Source organism: Peromyscus leucopus, chromosome 1, assembly GCF_004664715.2.
Source record: "Peromyscus leucopus breed LL Stock chromosome 1, UCI_PerLeu_2.1, whole genome shotgun sequence".
NCBI lineage: Eukaryota > Metazoa > Chordata > Mammalia > Rodentia > Cricetidae > Peromyscus > Peromyscus leucopus.
Window position 1 is genome coordinate 64,156,777 of NC_051063.1, and position 20,994 is coordinate 64,177,770.

General features: G+C 46.3%; 1 protein-coding gene across 1 annotated transcript in view; it reads right to left on the minus strand.

Annotated features, from left to right (window-relative positions):
- Positions 1-1,747: 1,747 nt before the first annotated feature.
- Positions 1,748-20,994, minus strand: part of LOC114692211 (scavenger receptor cysteine-rich domain-containing protein SCART1-like) — a 49,819-nt gene continuing 30,572 nt past the window's right edge. The window contains exons 5-14 of the mRNA XM_037202993.1: positions 9,490-9,882; positions 6,438-6,743; positions 5,979-6,296; positions 5,571-5,885; positions 5,180-5,494; positions 4,329-4,394; positions 3,936-4,250; positions 3,655-3,678; positions 2,916-3,053; positions 1,748-2,412 (exon numbers count right to left, since the gene is read on the minus strand). Coding sequence (XP_037058888.1) covers positions 2,231-2,412; positions 2,916-3,053; positions 3,655-3,678; positions 3,936-4,250; positions 4,329-4,394; positions 5,180-5,494; positions 5,571-5,885; positions 5,979-6,296; positions 6,438-6,743; positions 9,490-9,882 — 2,372 coding nt within the window. The 3' untranslated portion in view covers positions 1,748-2,230. The remainder of the gene's footprint in view (positions 2,413-2,915; positions 3,054-3,654; positions 3,679-3,935; positions 4,251-4,328; positions 4,395-5,179; positions 5,495-5,570; positions 5,886-5,978; positions 6,297-6,437; positions 6,744-9,489; positions 9,883-20,994) is intronic.

Consider the following 20,994-nt stretch of genomic DNA (forward strand, 5'->3'; position numbering starts at 1 on the left):
TGAGGCCATAAAAAAGGAGCTACATAGAGTCTTCAGTGGGACAGAGGCCCAGTCAGACTCAGTTCTCAAGGGCAGTGTATGAACAGTCCCCATTCACCCACGAGACCCCCTGTGTCCAGAACACAACTGGTAAAACTAATGAGAAATACTCTGTATATTTTCCTTGTTTCTGTTGTTATAGAATTAATATGCCTTCCCAGTGAGAAATCATTCTGTACACTGAGAGATATAAGCGTGGTGCAGAGAAACTACCAAATCTGGGTGGAAAGAAAGAGTTGTTGGGAATAAAACTGCCAAGGCTATGGCAGGGGTGGGGGAATGAGAGGAGCAAGGCTGAGAGAAGAAAAATGGCAGAAAAGTAAGCAGATTATCTATGGTGGTCAGTAGAGTAGGGATTGGAGCTGATACAGGCTGTCCAGATTGACTGGGAATGAGGTGCACAATCTTCGAGGGAGGGTTAAAGTAGGTCCCTGGAGGATTAAGGGTGATTTCAGGAAAACAGACAGGAGACTGCAAGTCTGGACACTTGGGCAGATGGGAGATTTACACAGCAAAGATATTGCCAGGATTATTTAAGTACACCTGTGTTGTTCTTTTCCAGTAGTTGTTCCCCAGGGCCATCTTGCCCACTTGGCAGAATTATGATTTCCTGATAATGGCTCAGGGGACTTAATGGCAGACCAGGACTTAAATGATGGTTGTGACCCTGCCTACCCCCTTGAGCTGCCCCTTGGAGGCATGTTCTTAGATAAGGGGATGGGCCTAATGGCTGGTTATAAGTCAGGGCTGTCTCCTCTCCTTATGGGGACAGGGCATAATTGTAGGTCAGCCTTAGTGAACAAACATTAGCAGAAACTTTCTCAGCACCCTAGACTTCAATTATGGCATGAATGTTCTTTCCTACAGTTTCTAAGAAGCCTGGTCAGTGTACTACTAGCTTCCAGTTGTAATGGAGGAGACGCTCCTTTAGCTAAACCCTACTTCATGTAACTTAGTGTTTCCTAAGCAAGATAGTAGCAAATCCTCTCTCTAGAGCTTCAATTTTACTAATTCAAGTTTCCCCCTTTGTCATCACCCTGTCCCTGCTTTGAATTCGCTCTGAGCACTCTGGAATAAAAGCTGCATAAAACACCAGTCAAAGCATTCCCAGGCTGCACTGCCTTGGGTTCCCTGGTTCTGCTCAGTCTAAAATTCAACTCCAATTCCTTGGCAATGGTCACTGGCAGGTTGTGATAGGTTTGGTGGGAAGAGTGGCCCCAGGTTGGTCTGGGCATGAGGTGGTGGCTAGACGAAGGTGGTCAGTGTTTGTCTGTGGTGGTTTGAACAAGAATGGCCCCCATAGGCTCATAGATTTGAACACTTGGTCACCAGTGTTTGAAAGGATTAAGAGGTGTGGCCTTGTTGGAGGAAGGGTGGGCTTTCAGGTTTCAAAAGGCCCAGTCCAAGCCCGAGTCTCCCTCTCCTTACTGCCTACCAGATGCAGAGCTCTCCGCTACTTCTCCAGCACCCTGTCTGCCTGCTTGCCACCATGATTTCCACCATAATAATAATAGACTAAACCTCTGAAACTGTAAGCAAGTCCCAATTAAATCTTTCTTTTATGGGAGCTGTGGTCAGGGTGTCTTTTCACAGCAATAGAACACCGACTAAGACATTGTGGGAAACATACAAAAACTACTCACGAGAGTTAAGTCCAAGGTCAGTGACTGAGGCTCAGAAAAGAACAAGTTTCATGGTTGAATGTGATAACAGTTCTAGGAAGGGTGGACAATTGATTCTAAGTTGAAAGAAGTTTAATGACATACATCAGGTTGGTTAAATGGGGACAGGGAAGACTAAAGTCTCTGAGGATGATATCACACTTTGGACAGTTTTATAACCTCAAGGCCAGTAGGGGTCGTCACAGTTTTCTATTTCAGCATCAACATCAGCATTCGGGCAGCAAACAGCCCCATCTATATTTAAAGAGAGAGACACTCATTTGGTCCTCAGGGATTCTAAGTACCAGACCACAGCAGAATCACTTTATTTGAGCCTAACATCAGAAAGGATGTGCTGGAACTCAGGAAACAGAGGTGCACACCAGTCAGGCTCAACGGTACCCAGTCTCCGTATCTTCCCCAGGGCTGTCCTCAGGCTCAACAGTGCCCAGCCTCCATATCTTCCCCAGGGTTGTCCTCAGGCTCAACGGTGCCCAGCCTCCATATCTTCCCCAGGGCTGTCCTCAGGCTCAACAGTGCCCAGCCTCCATATCTTCCCCAGGGTTGTCCTCAGGCTCTTCTGCATCATCATAATCCTCATCCTGCACCAGGCTCTGGGTTGCTGCTGGCTCCTCTGCCCTTTCCTCCATAGGGACTGTTTCAATGTATTCATAGATAGCATCTGAGGGCAGCTGCCCCATCACTCCGGAACCTGCAGAGACCACACCAGGACTTTGCAAAACAAGCACAGCTAAAGCCTCAGCCACCTCTCTGGTTCCTGCGGCTCTCTTGTGCGTGTATGCTGAGAACCCACATACAGGGAAAAGCCCTTGATTGCAGATGCCCTCAATGGGACCTCCCACTGCCCATGATACACAATGCTCAAAGGTCTGGTGTAGGGCTTGTGGGTCTTACGTCGACATCTCATCTGTGAGAGAGCTCACTCGGGACAGCGCAAGTGATGGTGGGAGATGCAATGGAGCCCATTGTGCAGATGCAGACTATCCTCGGCACAGTGGACAAACCCAGAACCCTCCAGACCAGAATAATTCAGGAATCTCCAGATACTAATTCAGCACTGGCTATCATGGAGACTTGCCAGCATTCAAGACAATAATTAAAGCAGAGAGGGCCTGCGGTGCCTAGACTCTCACAAAGCTTCCCCCGGACTTCTGTTCCACTACCTTTGTGAACCATAACCAACTCATTCCTTACCCATGCTGATGGCTCTGCTGTGGTACCACTTAGAAGCCAGAACCAGAAAAATGATGCCCAGGAGGCAGCCAAGGACCAAGCAGGCAATCTCAGGCAGGGTCCAGACCTCAGGAGCAGAGGGAGGAGCCAGGGAACTACCTGTGGAGCACAGAATCAGGTAGCAAATGAATGTGGGTACTGTGTACCTGGGCGGCCTGGGACAGGTGGGTGCTGGGCCTGGATGACATCATGGGGATGCTCATCCCCATGAGCAACCCAGGACAGTTTGGTATCAGTGTTACACAGGCAGGTAGTTGCTCATGTAAGATCCTCTGTGTTAACGGGGCAAGATGCCCTAGGAAAAAGGACACAAGTGCCCAGGCCCAGGTTGAAGGAGGGAGAAAGTCCATGTGGGGGATCCTCATTGTCTTTCCCTCTGCTCTGTTATGGACATGCTAGCCAATAGGATATGGCACACTCAGACAAAATCATATAGTCAGCAAGTTAAAGGCCCCTAGAAGGGGCTGCTTGTGACCCAGGAATTTGGTCCCCCATGTTTTCCTATCTAGCAGGCACAGTAGAGATGAGTAGTTTCCGTCACAGACTGGGAGTCCATCCCCACAGGCTTATACCTGATGCAAAGGGTGCACCATGGCATGTGGTCTCAGAGGTTCTCGAGGAAGATCAGAAAAGAGTGCCACTGCAGCCTGTCCAGGTGACGATGGATGAGAGGAGGAAGGATTAACGAAGAGCCACTTACCTGATGCCTTGGTCGTGGACATATCTGCAAAAGACATGGGGGAAGTTGGGAAAGTCTCAATCACCCTCGACAGCACAGATGGGCCCATACTTTGTGGGTGGCAGCCACTGGGTCAGCAAGAGCTATACAGGACTGGGGATGGCAATCTGTCCCTGGAGCACCGATGGGGCCCTAAACATTGGGGTCCTGTGCTCAAGGATTTGTCTGAGCAGAGCAAGGGTGGCAAATAGCGAAAACTATCAACGTGGCATTGCTCTTTCCACTACTGTTGCCTCACTCACCTAGGCAGTGCACACCAGCATCCTCCTTGTGGGAGCAGTCTCCATATCCCCACGGTTCTGCCTGGCAGGCTCCCAGAGACGTCTCACTGCCTCGGCACCCCACTTCATCTAGCCATATCGGCCCTGAACCAGGGCCGAAGGCAGCATGCCGCAAGGCAGCTATGGCTGGGCCACAGCCCAGTTGCCGGCACACAACTTCTGCATCTGCCAGGTCCCAGGAGTCATCGCATACTGTGCCCCATGATCCTCCGTGCCAGAACTCCACCCGTCCAGAACAGCCATTGTCACCCCCAAACACGCGAAGTGCACCTTCCTCTGAAAAAGGGGTCAGCAATCAATGCGTGATGCTCTCTGGGTGACAGGTTCTTAGGAGACTCGCGGAGGGAGAGTTACCTGGGCAGCTAAGTGTTGAGGAGCAGTTGGAAATCTGCTCCATATCCTGAGAAACTTCTGTCTTTTCTGTGTGGAAATTAAGAATCACACCAATGTCAGAAGCTCAGAAATCAAAAATCTAAAAAATGTCAGGCAGTGAGTGGTGGCGCACACCTTTAATCCCAGCACTCGGGAGGCAGAGCTAGGCAGATCTCTGTGAGTTCGAGGCCAGCCTGGTCTACAGAGTGAGATCCAGGACAGGCACCAAAACTGTACAGAGAAACCTTGTCTCAAAAAACAAAAAAAAAAAAATCTAAGAAATACTTTCTTTCCCTTGTGCTTATTAGGATCCTGTACATGCCCACCTCAGGATCTTGCATCTTACATCATTAGGGGCCACTGGTGACTACGTACCCACCTTAAAAAGCCAGATGCAGACCCCACGCTCTCTCTGTTCCCTCTCTGCTCTGCTCCCACCATCTCTCTCTCTCTCTCTCTCTCTCTCTCTCTCTCTCTCTCTCTCTCTCTCTCTCTCTCCAGGCTTGGCTCTCCTCCCTCCCATCCCCTCCCTCCCTTCCAATAAAGCTCTCTGTCACTCTGGTAGTCGTGGCCGTGGCTCGTGACATTTCCGCCGGTAACCAGCGCCGCCACCAGCACCGTTCATCCTTTCAGTGCTGCCCCCCCATAACCAGGGGGAGAAAATCTCTAGGTTTCAAAGGATATCCACAAAGCCTGGGAATTCCACACACTATTCCCCCATGGACTGTCTTTAGGAGAAGCAGGAAGCAACAGGAGCCTGAGATGAGTCCATATGATCCACACCCCACCCAGAGCCACAGTGACACCCCTCAAAAACCCACACCACAGCTCACCTGTACACACCAGCCAAGCTTCCTCTCCACTGAGGCAAGAGTGCCTGTTCCAGGGTTCCGAGGGGCATTGCCACAAGGACCTGTCATGCTTGTCCCTGCACTGAATGGACTTCAACCAGAGAGTCTCCAGTGTAGATGAGCTCCTTGGCCTGGCCAGCAGCTGCCCCTGGGACCCACAGCCCAGTTGTCCACACAGAACCCTCAGAGAGGCAGCACTCAGGGACTGGCAGACGCCACCCCAAGTCCCATTGTAGAAAACTTCCAGGCGGCCTGTGCATGGCTGGCTGTGTTCCTGCAGCCTTACATCAGTGAATTCTGCAGACAGAGGGCCCAGTCAGCCAGGCGGAGTTGGGGAGGACTGGACTCACTAAGCTGGACCTGTGGTACCCACCTGAACAGACCACACCTGCGTCCTCCTTGTGCCCACAGTCTTGTTGGCCCCAGCCTCCTGACTGGCACTCCCAGAGAGCAGCCTCCTCGCCCAGGCAGCCTACTTCATCCATCCAGATGCGCCCAGTTCCTGCTCCAAAATGGGCAGCCCCAGGAGCGCTGAGGGCATAGCCACAGCCCAGCTGCCTGCAGACCACGTGGGCATCCCGCAGGTCCCAGGCATCGTCACATACAGTGCCCCATGTGCCCTGATAGAACACTTCGACACGCCCAGCACAGCGGCCCTTACCCTCTGCCAACCGTATGCGCAAGCTCCCTGCAGAGAGGAGGGACCCAGTCAAGGCACACTGGACTACATGAGTAAGGCGGGCCAGGGCGGGACGCGGAGGAGAGGACACCCCACACTCACCCGAGCATACCACGCCCGCATCCTGCAAAGTCCCCGCAGGCACCACCTGGGACACTGACACATTGCACCGGGTCAGATGGGTCTCAGAGCCCGAGCAGCGCACGAGGCTCAACCCCACAGGGACTGTCTTGTGGTCCGGTGCTGGAGCGTCATAGGCTCGCTGTGCCTCTCCGCACCCGAGCTGCCTGCACACCACAGCAGCATCGCGCAGGTCCCAGGCATTGTCCAGTACACGCCCCCACACACCATCCAGGAAGACTTCTACTCGCCCATCGCAGTGGCTCTGTCCATCCCTCAGCCGTAGGGCATCCTGGAGACCTGACAGAGAGAAACTCTGAAGAGCAGAGGACCATTGCCCTGAACAGCCCCACCTATCCTCACCCTACCAATCCTCTCACAGCTCTGTCCATCAGTACCACTTAGCTTCTCCTTCACAGTCTCATGGCTTCATGCACTCACCTGAGCAGATAACCGAGGCTGAATTTTCCAGGGTGCATGCCTGGGCCCCTAGGGTACTTGCTGGGCAGCTCAGCAAGTGGGGCTCTGTCCCCACACAGTGAAACACATCTTTCCAGATAAGACCGCTCACATTTCCAAAGTGTCCTCCTTGGGGTACAGCAAGCGCATAACCACAGCTGAGCTGGTGACAGAGCACCGTGGCATCTGCTGAGTCCCAGTGAGCGGCACAGAGGGGCTTCCAGTCCTCCTTTACCCGAAGCTCCACACGGCCCTCACAGCCGCTGCCGCCATTGACCAGTCGGAACTCTAAGGGAGAGCTGGAGTCAGTGCCACCTCCACATCCCAGAGCTGTGGACACCCATGCACAGTGCTGGTTCCTTACAGGACACACGCAAAATGGGTGCACACACACACTAAATGGGAGAATGTCTTTGCAGAGTGTTGATACTGAAAGCTAGACTAGGTAGCCCAGTGTTCTGACTATGTAACTCCATCCCTTTCTCCCCACACCCTCACATCCCCAACACCTCTACCCTGCCTAACTCAGGGATCATGCTGGGAAAACTAGAAACATCAAATTTCTTGGAACCGAATATTGGGGGGAGGGGGTCTCTAGTGAGATACATGCCTTCAACGTTGGCCACACACAAGCAGGTATGAGAACTAGATAATTAAGTGGCCTGGATACCAGCCAGTGTAATACAAGATAGAAATCATCTACAGGCTAAGAGAAGAATTGCTTTTTTTTTCTGGTCACTAAAGGAAATCTCTCTGTGTTGCCTCAATAACCATTTTACCTATGAAAAGAAATTCCAAAAGCAACATACCACACAGAAAGGTACACCACAGTGTCCTAAGCACGAGATCTTCAGTCTGTTCAGAGCTAATTGGAACCATGAGAAGAACTAAGGAATGTGAGGATGATGGACAATGTCTCTGTAAACTGAATCTCAGAAAACTGACAGGAATGATGAAATGAACCATTAAGAAATTGTGGAGCCCAAGCATACATGCAGTGTGGGGGTTCCCGAGAAAACCAGGAATAGACTGGCCGCACAGGTCAACAACTCCACCGCTGGGCATCTAGCATTCAAAAGAGCATGTGGAAGAGACAGAGGCCCTTACATGTTTATTTCAGCACTATCCACAGTAGAACATGGATTCAACTTAGGTCTCTCTTAAAGAATGACTTGATAAAGGAAGCATGGTGTGTGTGATGGTTTGAATAGACATGGCCACTGTAGACTCATGGGTTTGAATGCTTGCCCATGGGGAGTGGCACTATAAGGAGGTGTGGCCTTGTTGGAGTAGCAGTGGCCTTATTGGAAGAACTGTGTCACTGCCCGGGGTGGGCTTGGAGGTCTCCTGTGCTCAAGCTACTCCCAGTGACACAGTCCACTTCCTCTTGGCTGGAGATCGCGGTGTAGAACTCTCAGCTCCTTCTCCAGCACCATGTCTGCCTGTATGCCTCAATGTCCCACCCCGATAATGAACTGAACCTCTGAACTGTAAGCCACCCTCAATTAAATATTTTCCTTTTTAGGAGTTGCTGTGGTCATGTCTCTTCACAACAATAGAAACTCTAAGACTGTGTATGAACAAGATGATAGGTATCTCAGCCACTGGAAAGACTGAATTTGGCCATTTGAAGCAATGTACATGGAAAAAAAGACATTAAGCAAAATAAGTCAACCACCAGGTGACACAAAACATAAGTTCTCATCCTCATGAGGAAGATGTGAATAGTTGATAGAACAGGACAGAACTGCAGACTAGTTACCAGAGTCAAGAAGGGAGGGCTGGGGGAAGGAGAGTGAATGGTCAAAGGTGCCAGGGGACGACTGGACTTAGAATGTTCTCTAACGTGGTTGACTACAACTTCTGGAAGACTTCAAAATAGCTAGTGGATAAGTTGCTGAATATTCTCAACCACAACAAGAAAATCATGCCTGAGGTGACAGATACGCCAGTTACTCAGACCTAACCACTGCTCATTATAACATGAATTGCCATGTCAGACTGAATGTACCCCTTAAATATAGAATAAACTTCTTAAAAGAAGAAATCACACTAGACCTACATAGAGGGGAGCAGGCATCATTCAGGGTCTGAGGACATGATCTTGGAAGATGACAACCCCACCCAAAGCAGCCTGCAGATGCAATGCAATCCCTACTAAACCCCAAGCAAGTGCTTGGAAAGTTAGAAAGTAAATCCTAGCATTCTTGTAGAGATGAGGATTCCCAAAGACCCACAACCATATAAGCAGCTAGACACTCACTTTCTCATTTCAAAACTTACAGCACAGCAAAGCTATATGAACCAAAACACTGTGGTGTGACATGAGGCTAGACACTGAGATCAATGGAATCAAACTAAGGTGCAGATATCATCTCACACGTATATGGTCTCTAAGTTTCTGGAAAGGGGGCGGTGGCTACCCTTGTAGGAAGAATAATGACTCAAAGTGCTGGAGAGACAGCACATCCACATGGGTTACATGGAACCAGTACTCCATACATCAGAAACCAATGTGATCTCAAGACCCAACATAGTCCTGGACTCGGTGCTGAAGGACAACTGTCTTAACAGAAAGCAGGAGGTGATGCTGCAGAACTCTGGACCTGCAAAGTCAAGCTTTAGATGTGATAGCGAAGCACAAGCACAAAAAAACTGGTTGAACGAAGTGAAGTTGAACTGCATGTACAAAAGGTCCTTGTAACCAGGGAAAACAATATACATGGTGGGGCTGTGAGGCATGTAACAACAAAGTCTGCCATACATAATATTCAAAACCATCAATACTACCCTCTATTCTGAAATATTTGGTAGAGCTGAGCAATCATTCCTCCAAAGGTAGAAAAGGAAAGCAAACACATGAGAAAAGAAAAAAGATTAGAACGAGATCATAGAACTTCTGGGACAGAGGAGAAGATAAGTCCTGAGCACCCACCACCCCAAGCTGTCCATCCATGGTCATCACAACCCATCTCTCAGATCATTGCTCCTGCTAACACAACACGACACCCTTGTAGGTTGTGACTTGACTCACTTTCCTCTGAGCAGGTTAGTGCAGCATCCTGATCATGGCCACACTGGTGTCCAGGCTCCTTCAGACAATGGAACAGCAGTGACTCATTGCCCACACAGCGAAAGGCTTCTGTCCACACGGGCCCTGATCCGTGGCCAAAGTGGGAACTCCTGAGTATGGATACAGCGGTGCCACACCGCAGCTCCCGACAAACCACGTTGGCCATGGGCAGGTCCAGGTCATCATAGCAGACGGTGCCCCAGGTAAGGCCTTGAAGAACCTCCAGGCGTCCTTCACAGGGGTGTGTACCACCCAGCAGCCGGGCCTCCACGTGACCTGAAGACAGACACTGGGTGAAGCAATTGAGGTCAAGGCAGGCTTCTTGCAGGTCACTGGAGTGATGTGACCTGATGACTGCCACCCAGTCCCCCAGTGAAAAATGGTATAGGAGGACGGGGACAACCTGCCTTTATCCTGGCACAGTGGCCCACAAGTTCTGAGATCTACAGATGAAGGATGTTGAAGCTCCTCCTTATACCTCACTTGGGAATTGGAACCCACAGAAATTCTGACCATAAATACTCTCCTAGTATTTTTGCTTCTAGAGAGACGTGGGCCTCCATGTCATCACAGGCAAGGCAAATGGGCACTACCTCAACAGCTCCTCAAACCCAGAGTACAGACTAGACATGAGCTGTGGACAGACCACCCAGTGCAGTGACCATCCAAAGATATCCCAGGGCCACCCTGGATCACCTCTCAGTAGCAATGGTGACAAGCACTGCAAGGGAGAGAATTCTATTGACTACATGTTTGGAGGCAGATAGATAAGTCTCCTTTGTTCATCTCAAGTACCCAACATCTAGACTAAAGTGCTGGGGTGGGGCATCCCCACCTCTGCACACTCCCTGTTGTACTGGTTGGAAGGAAACACTGATTTTGGAAGTTCATGTGGAACTTGCACTGCATAGTATCAAATTTTGATCCCCAGCAGCACGTGAATTTCTGTCCCTGCCTTGCAGTGCCATTGCCATAGTGGACCCCGGACTGCTGCAGAGCAGTTCAAATTCCGGCTGCTTGCACAGAGCATTTGCCTCCTCCTTATGCAAGGGACCCTTCAGAACTGAGCTATGTGTGGACTCTTGTATCTGGGGACCCAACCCAGGGACTGATCCTTCCAGCCACTCAGACAGGTGCCATCTGATGACAGAGAAGGAAAAGCAAATCCTGACCGCCTCTGCCTCAGGCACATGCCCAGGGTCGACTGCTAACTTCCCCAGCCTGATGGACCATGCACAGGGCCCCTGGTATCATCACTGCCCTTTCTGTGTCCCTGAGCACTGAAGGAAATAGAGTCATCCTCCTAGGACTGGGTATGTCTGAGTCTGAGCAGGGAGAGAAATGGCCAGGGGAGCCTGTGTCAGGATACTGGTTCAAGCACCCTTTTGGTTAATTCTCCTGAACAACTGAAAAGCACTGTGAAGAGTGACAGCATGGGAATCCCAGGGTGTTCCCTGAGATGATCTGAGAACAAGAAGATGCAGAAACCAGGGGCACTATGAGACGTTACCAAAGATGGGCCCAGTGACGACAAGAGTGAGAAGGGAGCTGCCTTCAGACAGGAAATCCCTGACCTGGTCTCTCACCAAGGGCTTGCAAGGGGATGAGATACTCACTCCTGGCCAGAACTTCCCCCAACACATGGGTATCTGCCTCAGTGACCTTGGGGCCAAAACAAAGAAAGAAGTTCCAGGGAGTAAGGAGCTCATGCTGTCCATTTGATCCACCTAAACAGATCACCACCACCACACATCTGTTGTCAGGCCCCCAGCCCCCCAGGAAGTACTTCCAGAGAGTGGCTGCTTGATTATGGCACTGGGTATCATACAGCTGAGATATCTCCATTTTATCAGGCCTCGGAATATTCTGGAAGGCATAATGCAAGGGCCACAGCCAAGTTGTCTACAAGTCACTGAGGCCTCCTGCATGCTCCATTTGTCTCCACATACCAAAATCCTACAGCCCATCATACTTGACTTGAAAGTGGCCCTCATACTGGTTTGTAACATATAGGGAACTCGGGGAATCATTCCCAGCTGGTCCTTCAGGGCCAAGACACAGGATGGGGGGAGAAGATACAGAGAATTTCATTCAGAATGCTCAGTGTTTAGAAATCTTGTCCTCACTGAAAAGTCCAAGTCCCCATTTTCACAACTTTCTCTACTACTAATACTGTACATCATGATGGCATTAAAATGGTTGTGTTGGACAGTGAGCTAGCTTAATGAGTAAAGTGTTTGTTGAATGAGTACAAGGACCTAAGATCAGATCTCCAGCACCCACATAAAATGTCAGTCACAGTGAAGCATGCCAGTAATCTCAGTGGTGAGGAAGTGAAGTCAGAGATATTCCTTGGGACCTGCTAGCTAACTTGCCTAGCCCATCACTCAGCTCTAAGTTCAGTGAGAGACCATGCCACCAAAGTAAGGTAGAGAGCAACTGAGGATGACAGCAAGTTTGACTTCTAGCCCCACTTCCCATGCATGTACTCATGCACCGACAAACATGCATATATACATGAATGTGTACCACACACACACACACACACACACACACACACACACGCACACGCACATGCACACGCACACGCACACACACACACATGCAAAATAGTACAGTGTGTTGATGAAATGATAGTTAGTAAAAAACGAGGTATCAGGAGCCACCAGCAACTGTGCCATCCCTGAACACGGTCCCAATGTTCTCTACACCTGTGTCTCTGACACTCAGGACCTGGAGACAGTTGTGTGCACTCACCAGATGGCAGGTTCAATGGGGCAGCAAGAGGAGCCACAGCCACAGCCCGAGAGAGGGTAGTGCTATGCCAGGTCCCATTGTAGCTCCCCAGCATTATAGTGTTAGAGCAGACACCTGTCTCTGCCTCCTGGCAGAAGCTGAACTCTAATTTAGAGTGAGAGTGCTCTGGGACATGAGACCATAAGCACCCTGAGTGTCTCCCCTACATCAGTTACTCATTTGTTACTGCCATCTGTTATTCCTAGCAGGAACTCACCCACTGTGCCAGGGCCCAGACAGCACCAGCAGCCTGAGGCTTCCAGCAGCCAGGGCCCAATGCAGCTCCAGTATGAGGAGGTCAAGGATCCTCCACCTAACAAGGTCACAGTGGCTGTAGCTACTAAGTCTAGAACCAAGGCAGGACAGCAAGAACCTTTCTCTGACTCAAACAGAAACTCTGTCTGAACACCTGAGTTCGTCTGAGATCAGTACATCATGAATAGACAGACTTGATTTTATTGGAATACTTGTCCTGTGCATAGCCATCAGGGATGCATAACTCCCTATGGAAACATGCCTGTCTACAAAGCAGCCACACAAGAAAGTCCATACTAGGAGGTTGGTATAAAAACTAAAGGACAACTGAGTAAGTAGATATGATGTCATCATGTCGAACATGGCCTGTATGTCTACTTACTGGTGAGCCATTATGAACAATTGAATGTCGGAGGGGGGGGGGAACGCAATACACACTGATGAACTTTACCCTGTAAGTTTGTGTCTGTTTTTCTGCAAAGAAAGTTGGCAATAAATGTACACCATATGATTTCAAGCATTTGTTTCTAAGAGGTGGAGTATGCAATGATTTTCATTTGCTTCTTTTGAATTAGTTGTTTCATGTGCAAGGAACAGATAGTGAATTTCAGTTGTGCTGACAGAAGTCCCAGCCAATTAAAATTATATGACATGAAGTGTTGTATGGGGGAATTCTCTTGGGTTTCACCCCTAGAATAAGAACTACAGGCAATTGTTGGTTGCTTGGAGAAGAAGAATCAGTTCTCTATAGGGACAAACCCCCTGATAAGTTAGCCAGTCCCAAGAAGTCAGCCCTAGACACATACAAGTAACACTAATAATCTCAGCAGGTTGTATTTATAAATGTGTATACATATATGTAACAATTATAATTAAGGAGGGTAAGAATGATATTAATACAGTACCCACACATAAAATTCTTCTCAAAAAATTACAAAGAATACTAGGATGTGTGCCAACAAACTAATTAGCCATAGTGTCAGGTGGGCAATTCTCACCATCCTTCTTGTTCTCCATTACCATCTCTTCATTCTCATTGTGACATCAACTTGACACAAGCCAGAATCATCAGAGAGGAAGGAGTCTTAATTGAGAAAATGTCTCCATAAGATCTGGCTATGGAAGCCTGTAGGGCACTTTCTTAATTAGTGATTGATGTGGGAGGGCCCAAACTATTGTGAGTGGGGCCACCCCTGGGCTGGTGGTCCTGGGTTCTAAAAGAAAGCAGGCTGAGCAAGCCACTGGGAGCAAGCCAGTAAGCAGCACCTCTCCATGGCTTCTGTACCAGCTCCTGCCTCCAGGTTCCTGGCCTGCTTGAATAGGAACTGCTCTCATTGCTTTTGATGATGACCTGTTATATGGAACTGGGAGTGAAATGAAGCCTTTCCTCTCCAATTTGCTTTTGATTATGTTGTTTTATCACAGCAGTAGTAACCCTAACTAAGACACTTTAGCAGCTGGCTCACAGGTTCCCCTCCTCCCAACTGAACTCCATTCGCTAGAAACTCCAACTCATGGTACAGACCTTAGGTCCTCCTGGTCTTCTGGTCACTGTCTTTCCAGATGTATCCATTGTCTTACTGCAGCCTACCTGCAGGATCCACTCATCCAACCACACCACCAACTCCTTGGGGACCTCACAGCTTGGTGTGGGCAGGATCTCCCTAGCTCTTCCCCAAAGCCCCTCTCAGCCTTTTCTTCTAGATCATCTCTATTCCCCTCAGCTACCACCTGACTTGCAGAAGCACTCTCTGTCAAGGAGCCTGAAGTCACCACACTTTCCTAAGACCCAGAAGGAGCAACAAAATTCAAAGAATGGAGCACACACCCAGTGAAGACAAGACCAGAAATCAACCCCTAGAATCAGTTCAGTCATCAACTCCAGATGCCTGGACCCCAGCACAGAAACTCAAACGTGAGCAGCCAAGACAATACACTTCCACAAGAACTGAGTAACCCCACTACAGTGGGCCAATAGAAATGCAATGTAGCTGAAGCATATGATAAGGACTTCAAGGAGCAATTATGAATACGTCCAAGGACCTTAAGGAGAATATAAATAAATCCCTAAATGTAGACCATGAAAACACAAAGAAACAGTTGAGTGAAATAATGAAAAGAATTCAAGACATGAAAATAGAAATAAAACCACCAAGGAAACCCCAAAGTGAGATAAAATTGGAATTAAAAAATATAGGAAACTAAACAAAAACTTCAGAGATAAGTCTCACCAATAGAATATAAGATGTGGAAAGAAAATTTCACGTCTTGAAGATAAATAGAAGACAAGGATACCTCATTCAAAGAAAGTGTTAAATCTTAAAGGAAATAAGGGAAGGAAGGAGGGAGAGAGAGAGAGAAGAAAGGAAGGGAGGAATGAAGGAACAAAGGAAGGAAGAAAAGGGAAAAACTAAACACAAGAGATAGGGAAGGACATGAAATACTCATTAAAGAAAAAAATCGACACAGAGGATATTATAACTCTATATATTTATGCACCAAAAACAAAGAAATCCAAATTTACGAACAAAAACAAAAACAAAAAACAGTACTACAGCTAAAATCATATGTTGGTCCTCACATGTTGATACTGGGTACTTTCAATACCCTACTATCACCAATAGACAGGTCATCCAGACAAAAACCTAGACAGAAATGCTGGAGTAAAACAACGTCATAATCAAATGGACCTAATAGACATCTGCATAAACTGAGTAATTAGACAACTGAAGGTGATCAAGGAGACTATACATAGGAAAGGAAGAAGTGAAAGTATTCTATTTGCAGATGATATGATTTTACACATGGAAGACCCTAAAAACTTGACCAGGAAACTTCTACAGCTCATAAACATTTTCAGCAAAGTAGTAAGATACAAAACTAACACACAAAAATCAATATCCCTCCTATATACAAATGACAAACACTGAGAAATAAATCAAGAAAACAGGACCTTTCAAAATGACTTCAAGAAAATGAAATATTTTGGGATAACTCCAACTAAGTGAGTAAAAGACCTGTAAAATAAAAACTTTAATACATCAAAGAAGACAGCAGAACCAGATCATGGATCAGAAGGATTAATATTATGATAAGCATTCTACCAAAAGCAACCCCCATCAAAATTCTAACAAAATTCTTTACAGAAATAGAAAAACAATCTCCAAATTCATATGGAAACACACACACACACACACACACACACACACACACACACACACACACTAAATAATATCTTGAATAGAGATGGAAGAGGAAGGGATTAGGGGTAGGAAGAGGAATGGGGGAGAGGGACCGGGAGGGGAGGATAGGAAAGGGAGGCTGTGGCCAGGATGTAAAATAAATAGATGAATAAAATAAAATAAAGTAAGCAGAAAAGCTAAAACAATCCTGAATAATAAGAGAACTGTTGGAGGTATCACCATTCCCAATTTCAAGTTGTAATTCAGTGGTAATAAAAACAGCACAGTATTGGCATAAATCAGACACATTGCTCAATGGAATTGAGTTGAAGACCTAGACATAATTGCACAGACCTATGGATGCCTGATCTTTATACAATGAAGTCAAAGACAAGACAGTATCTTCAAGAAATGGAGCTGGTTAAACTGGATGGCTGCATATGGAAGAGTGCAAATAGATCCATATTGATCACCCTGCACAAAATCAACTCCAAAGAGATCAAAGATGTCAACCAGACAAGATACCATGAATCTGACAGAAGAGAACCTGGAAAAAAGGCTTGAACTTATTGGTACAAGAAATGACTTTCTGACCAGGATACTAAGAGTGCAGGCACTAGGAACAACAATTAATAAATGGGACCTCATGAAACTATAAAGTGTCTGCATAGCAAAAGACACCATCATTTGAGTAAAACAGAAACTTACAGAATGGGGGAAATAATGGCCAATTCTACTTCAGACAGAGAGATAGTATCTAAAATATATATGGAATTTTAAAAACTGAACATCAAGAAAACAACTCAAATTTAAAAAAAATAATAATAGGGTTATAGAACCCGAGTTCTCGAAAGATGAACCACAAATGGCTGAGAAACACTTGCTGAAAAGTTTAATATCCTTAGCCATCAGAGAAAAGCAAATAAAAACTACCTACTTTGAGACTGCATCTCTGTAGTATTTTGAGAGGAATAGGCCCCATAGACTTGTGTGTTTGAATGGTTGGTCACCAGGGAGTCACTCTTCTAGGAGATATGGCCTTGTTGGAGGAAGTTTGTCACTGGAGGGTGGGCTTTGAGTTTTTAGAAGCTCAAGCCAGATCTAATGGCTCACTGTCTCTTCCAGATGCCTGAGGATCCAGATGTAGAACTCTCAGCTACCTCTCAAGCACCATGTCTGCCTGCATGCCACCATACTTCTGCAATGATGAAACTTCCTACAACGATCATAATGGGCTAAACCTCTGAACTGTAAGCCATCCCCAAATAAATGTTTTCTTTATAAGAGTTACCATGGCGATGGTAATAAAACCCTAATTAAGTCAATCTTACCCCAGTCAGAATAGCCAAGGTAAAAAAGAAAAACAAATGATAGCACATGTAGAGAAACGGAAACACTTCTTCATTGTCAGTAGGAGTGAGCACTGGAATAGTTACTATAAAAATCAATGTGGCAATTCCTCAAAAATCTGAAAATTAGTCTAGTTCAGGATGCAGCTATACCTCTCTTGTGTGTATGCCAAAGGACTCTACATCTTACTGTAAATATTCTTACTCATCCATGTTCATTGCTGTTCTATTTATAATAGCCAGAAACTGGAAACAGCCTAGATGTCCATCAACTAATAGATGGATAATAAAAACGTTGGACATGTACATAATGGAATATTATTCAGCTGATAGAAAAAATGAAATTGTGAAATTTTCAGGTAAATGGATGGAGCTAGGACAATCATCTTGAGTAATCTAACACAAACACCAAAAGATAAATACTACATATTTTCTCTTATGTGTTGATTCTACCTTTTAAGCTTTCAATGTGTGTGCTACAATCCAAATAAGCATAGAGGTTAGGTACCTAGTAAGACACAATGGGGGAAGAGGAGAATCTTCCAAGGGAGGGGAAACAGAATATAGTGTTATAAAGTGATAAAGAGGAAACTAGAATAGGAGGATTAAGTGGGGGTTGGGAAATAATATGCTAGAGGGGGGGATATAGGGAGAGAAAACTAAAGGCCTTTTGAACAGCCATATAGAAGCTCACTATTATAAAAATCTTTCTAAAATATATGCACATATAAAAAGAATCTAAATGGAGTCATTTAGAAGGAATCTTAAAAGTTCTTATTAATAAAATCAAACCGGTGAGCCAGGTATTGGGGTGAAGCTGGAAGATCAGAGATACAGAAAAAGCCACAGCTACCTCACCTCGCCAGATCCTCAGCTGGTCTTGTTTCCTCAGACTGGAAGCTTCTGTGTCCTCATCTCAATGGCTCTCAGCTGAACTGCTGCTCGAAAGCCTGAAGGTTAACCAGCCAAATGCTTAACCAGCCAAATGCTTCTAGTTTCTGGTCCTCATGCCTTATATATCTTTCTGCTTTCTACCACCACTCTCTGGGATTAAAGGCTGGCTTTCTGGGATTAAAGGCGTGTGTCACCATGCTTGGCTATTTTCAATGTGGCCTTGAACTCACAGAGATCCAGAGGGATTTCTATCTCTGGAATGCTAGGATTAAAGGTGTGAGTGCCACCATTTTCTAGCCTTTGTATCTAGTGGCTGTCTGTTCTCTGACCCCAGATAGATTTATTAGGGTACACAATATTTTGGGGAACACAATACCACCACAGAGTCACCATAAAATGAGTAAGACAATGCCTCAACTAGATATCTTATGCTACCAAGTAAAACTTCCAGTACCAGAAACAGTTTACATCATGTTAAGCACTTGACCAAAAGGATCCCATAGACACCCTCAAACATCACAGGGCTATTGCCAAGGATATTGACTACTTTCCACAACCTGACAATAAGGATGTATTGCTAAAGACACTGCTTGCTTATATCTTCAAACATAGAGAAATAGAGCTAGTGCCCAATTAGAAGCTTCACTTTCACTGACTAGCATTCATGGTGCTGGGAGGTACTCTGCATGCTACCAGAGGACAAAAGTAATCATCAATACCACTAGCTACCAACCTTGTGACCTACAACAGCAGCCTACCTATAAGATATACTGATGCAATAATGACATAAACGTTATAGGATTAGCCAACCATCTTTTGATGGGATTTAAGAACCACCGTGAGATGGAATCCATGCCTCACACTGCCAAAGTGGCTAGGAAGCAGATACTAGACAAGACCTGGGCCTAGGAGAAAACCTACTGCTGTTATTCTGCTAAAGGAACATGTCAATAAAATGACTCTAAATGATACATTGCTATACCTACAGATCAGTGCATTGCTCGACCCTCATCAGAGAATCTTCTTCTCACAGTAAATGGTAATTAACACAGAGACCTACAACTGGAAAATGTAGGGAGTAAGAGATTTGTAGCACTCAGTCTTAAGTGTCATATCTTCATCAGACCCTTCTCCTTAAGGCTCTAGTGTCTGTGTGGACGAGGAAGAGAAAGAATGTAGAAGACAGAGGTGGTAGTTGACTCCAAGGACACAGTGTCTTCTGGACAGCTTACTGATAGACACATGAACAGAGACTCTGACAGCATGCACAGGACATACATAGGTTCAAACCATGCAAAATCCCAGCACTGAAAAGGGGAAGTGCACACAGTGTCCCACATTAACCAAGAAACTATTTGTAATCTGCTGGGGAAAGGGAAAAAATTTTTAATAGAGTGTTAGTGAATATGTCTACCATATTCTAGGGCAGGTCCCGTGCCCAGGAGTTGGTCAACATAAAATTGATTCTATGGAGATTTTTGTGGCCTTTTTGTTTCATTTTGTTTTGTTTGGGTAGTTTTTGTCTTACTGTTTTTTTTTTTTAATTTTGATTTTTTTGTGTGTGGTTTTGTTGGAAAGAGATTCAAAGATAGAAAGAACATGAAGTTAGGTGGAGGGAGGTGGGGAGGATCTGGAAGAAGTGAATCTTTGGGAAGAAAAAATATGATCAAAATATATTGTATGAAAATGTTTTTACATAAATGAATAAAATAAAATAAAAATACCTAGCAAAGGCAACTTAAGAAAGTGTTGATGGTGGCTTGCAGTTTAATAAGGAATACAGTCCATTGTAGTGGGCAAGGAGTAATGTCAGGGGTGTGAGACTAGCGTCACAGTGACCCCGCAGTCATGAGGCACAGAAAGATGAATGCTGGTGCTCAGCTTGCGTTCTCCCTTTTTATTTAGTCCAGGAAGCTACTTCATTGAAAGTTTTACCTGTATTCAGCTATTTCTTCCTCTTTAGTGAAACGTTTTTGGAAACACTCTCATAGAAAAGCCCAACAATGTGTTTCCATGGCAACCCTAAATCTGGTCAGGTTGACACCTGCGAGGTGCTGCCACATTTTCTGCTGCTGTGCATGTCTGACACTTCCCCACCCAGCATTTTTCTTGAAGGGTGACCTCAAACCCATGGTATCAGGTAGATGAATCTTTTTCAGCCAAGCTCACTTCCTGTGCATCATTGCCAAGAAGACCCAAGGAAATGATCATGTCTGATCTATGTTGGGGCCTGCCCTTGAGATCCTTGGAACTCAGAACTACAGTCATAGCCTTTGTACAAAGAACAGGGTTGTGGATGGATGACCTATTCGGAGGTGGAAGCAGCTCCTCTATCTGTGCCTCCTGTGTGGTTAAACCATGATGGAAAGAGGCCCCAGGTCATAACAGCTACTACTCAAGGCCGATGAACAGGGGCTTTAGGGTTTGCCTTTGTCATATCCTCTCTGATAGTGCCACTTGTATTCAAAGCAGCGCTGAGAACAAGATGCCAGACCTGTGTCTTTTCTCCTTTTCTGCTTGCCTTGGTCCTCTCCTAGATATTCCTGCCTGTGCTTTCCAGTCTGTGCTACCCCGTGACCTCCCACATGATCTTTATTCTACTCCTCAACATGAGCACCTTAGATTTCCTGGAAGTTTTTCCCTTTAAATTTTAAGTCATCCTCCAAGAGTAGCTGCCTACCATCAGTAGCACTGAAGCCAGCATCTCCTGGAGGTACACCACCCTGTTCCTGGGAGATTGAGGTCATTTGGAATTGGTTTGTGGGAGGAATGTGGAAACACTTGAAGCTCCATATTTGGGAAGTTTTGTCCTTTATAATTTAAGATATCCTCCAGGAGTAGCTGCCTACCCAGGTAGCATAGAAGCTAGCATCTCCATCATTGGGAGATTGAGGTCATTTGGTATTGGTTTGTGAAAGGAATGTGAAATCATTTGAAGCTCTAGGTTTCTTTAAACAGAGCATAAACGTTCATTCTGGTGGGAATTCAGT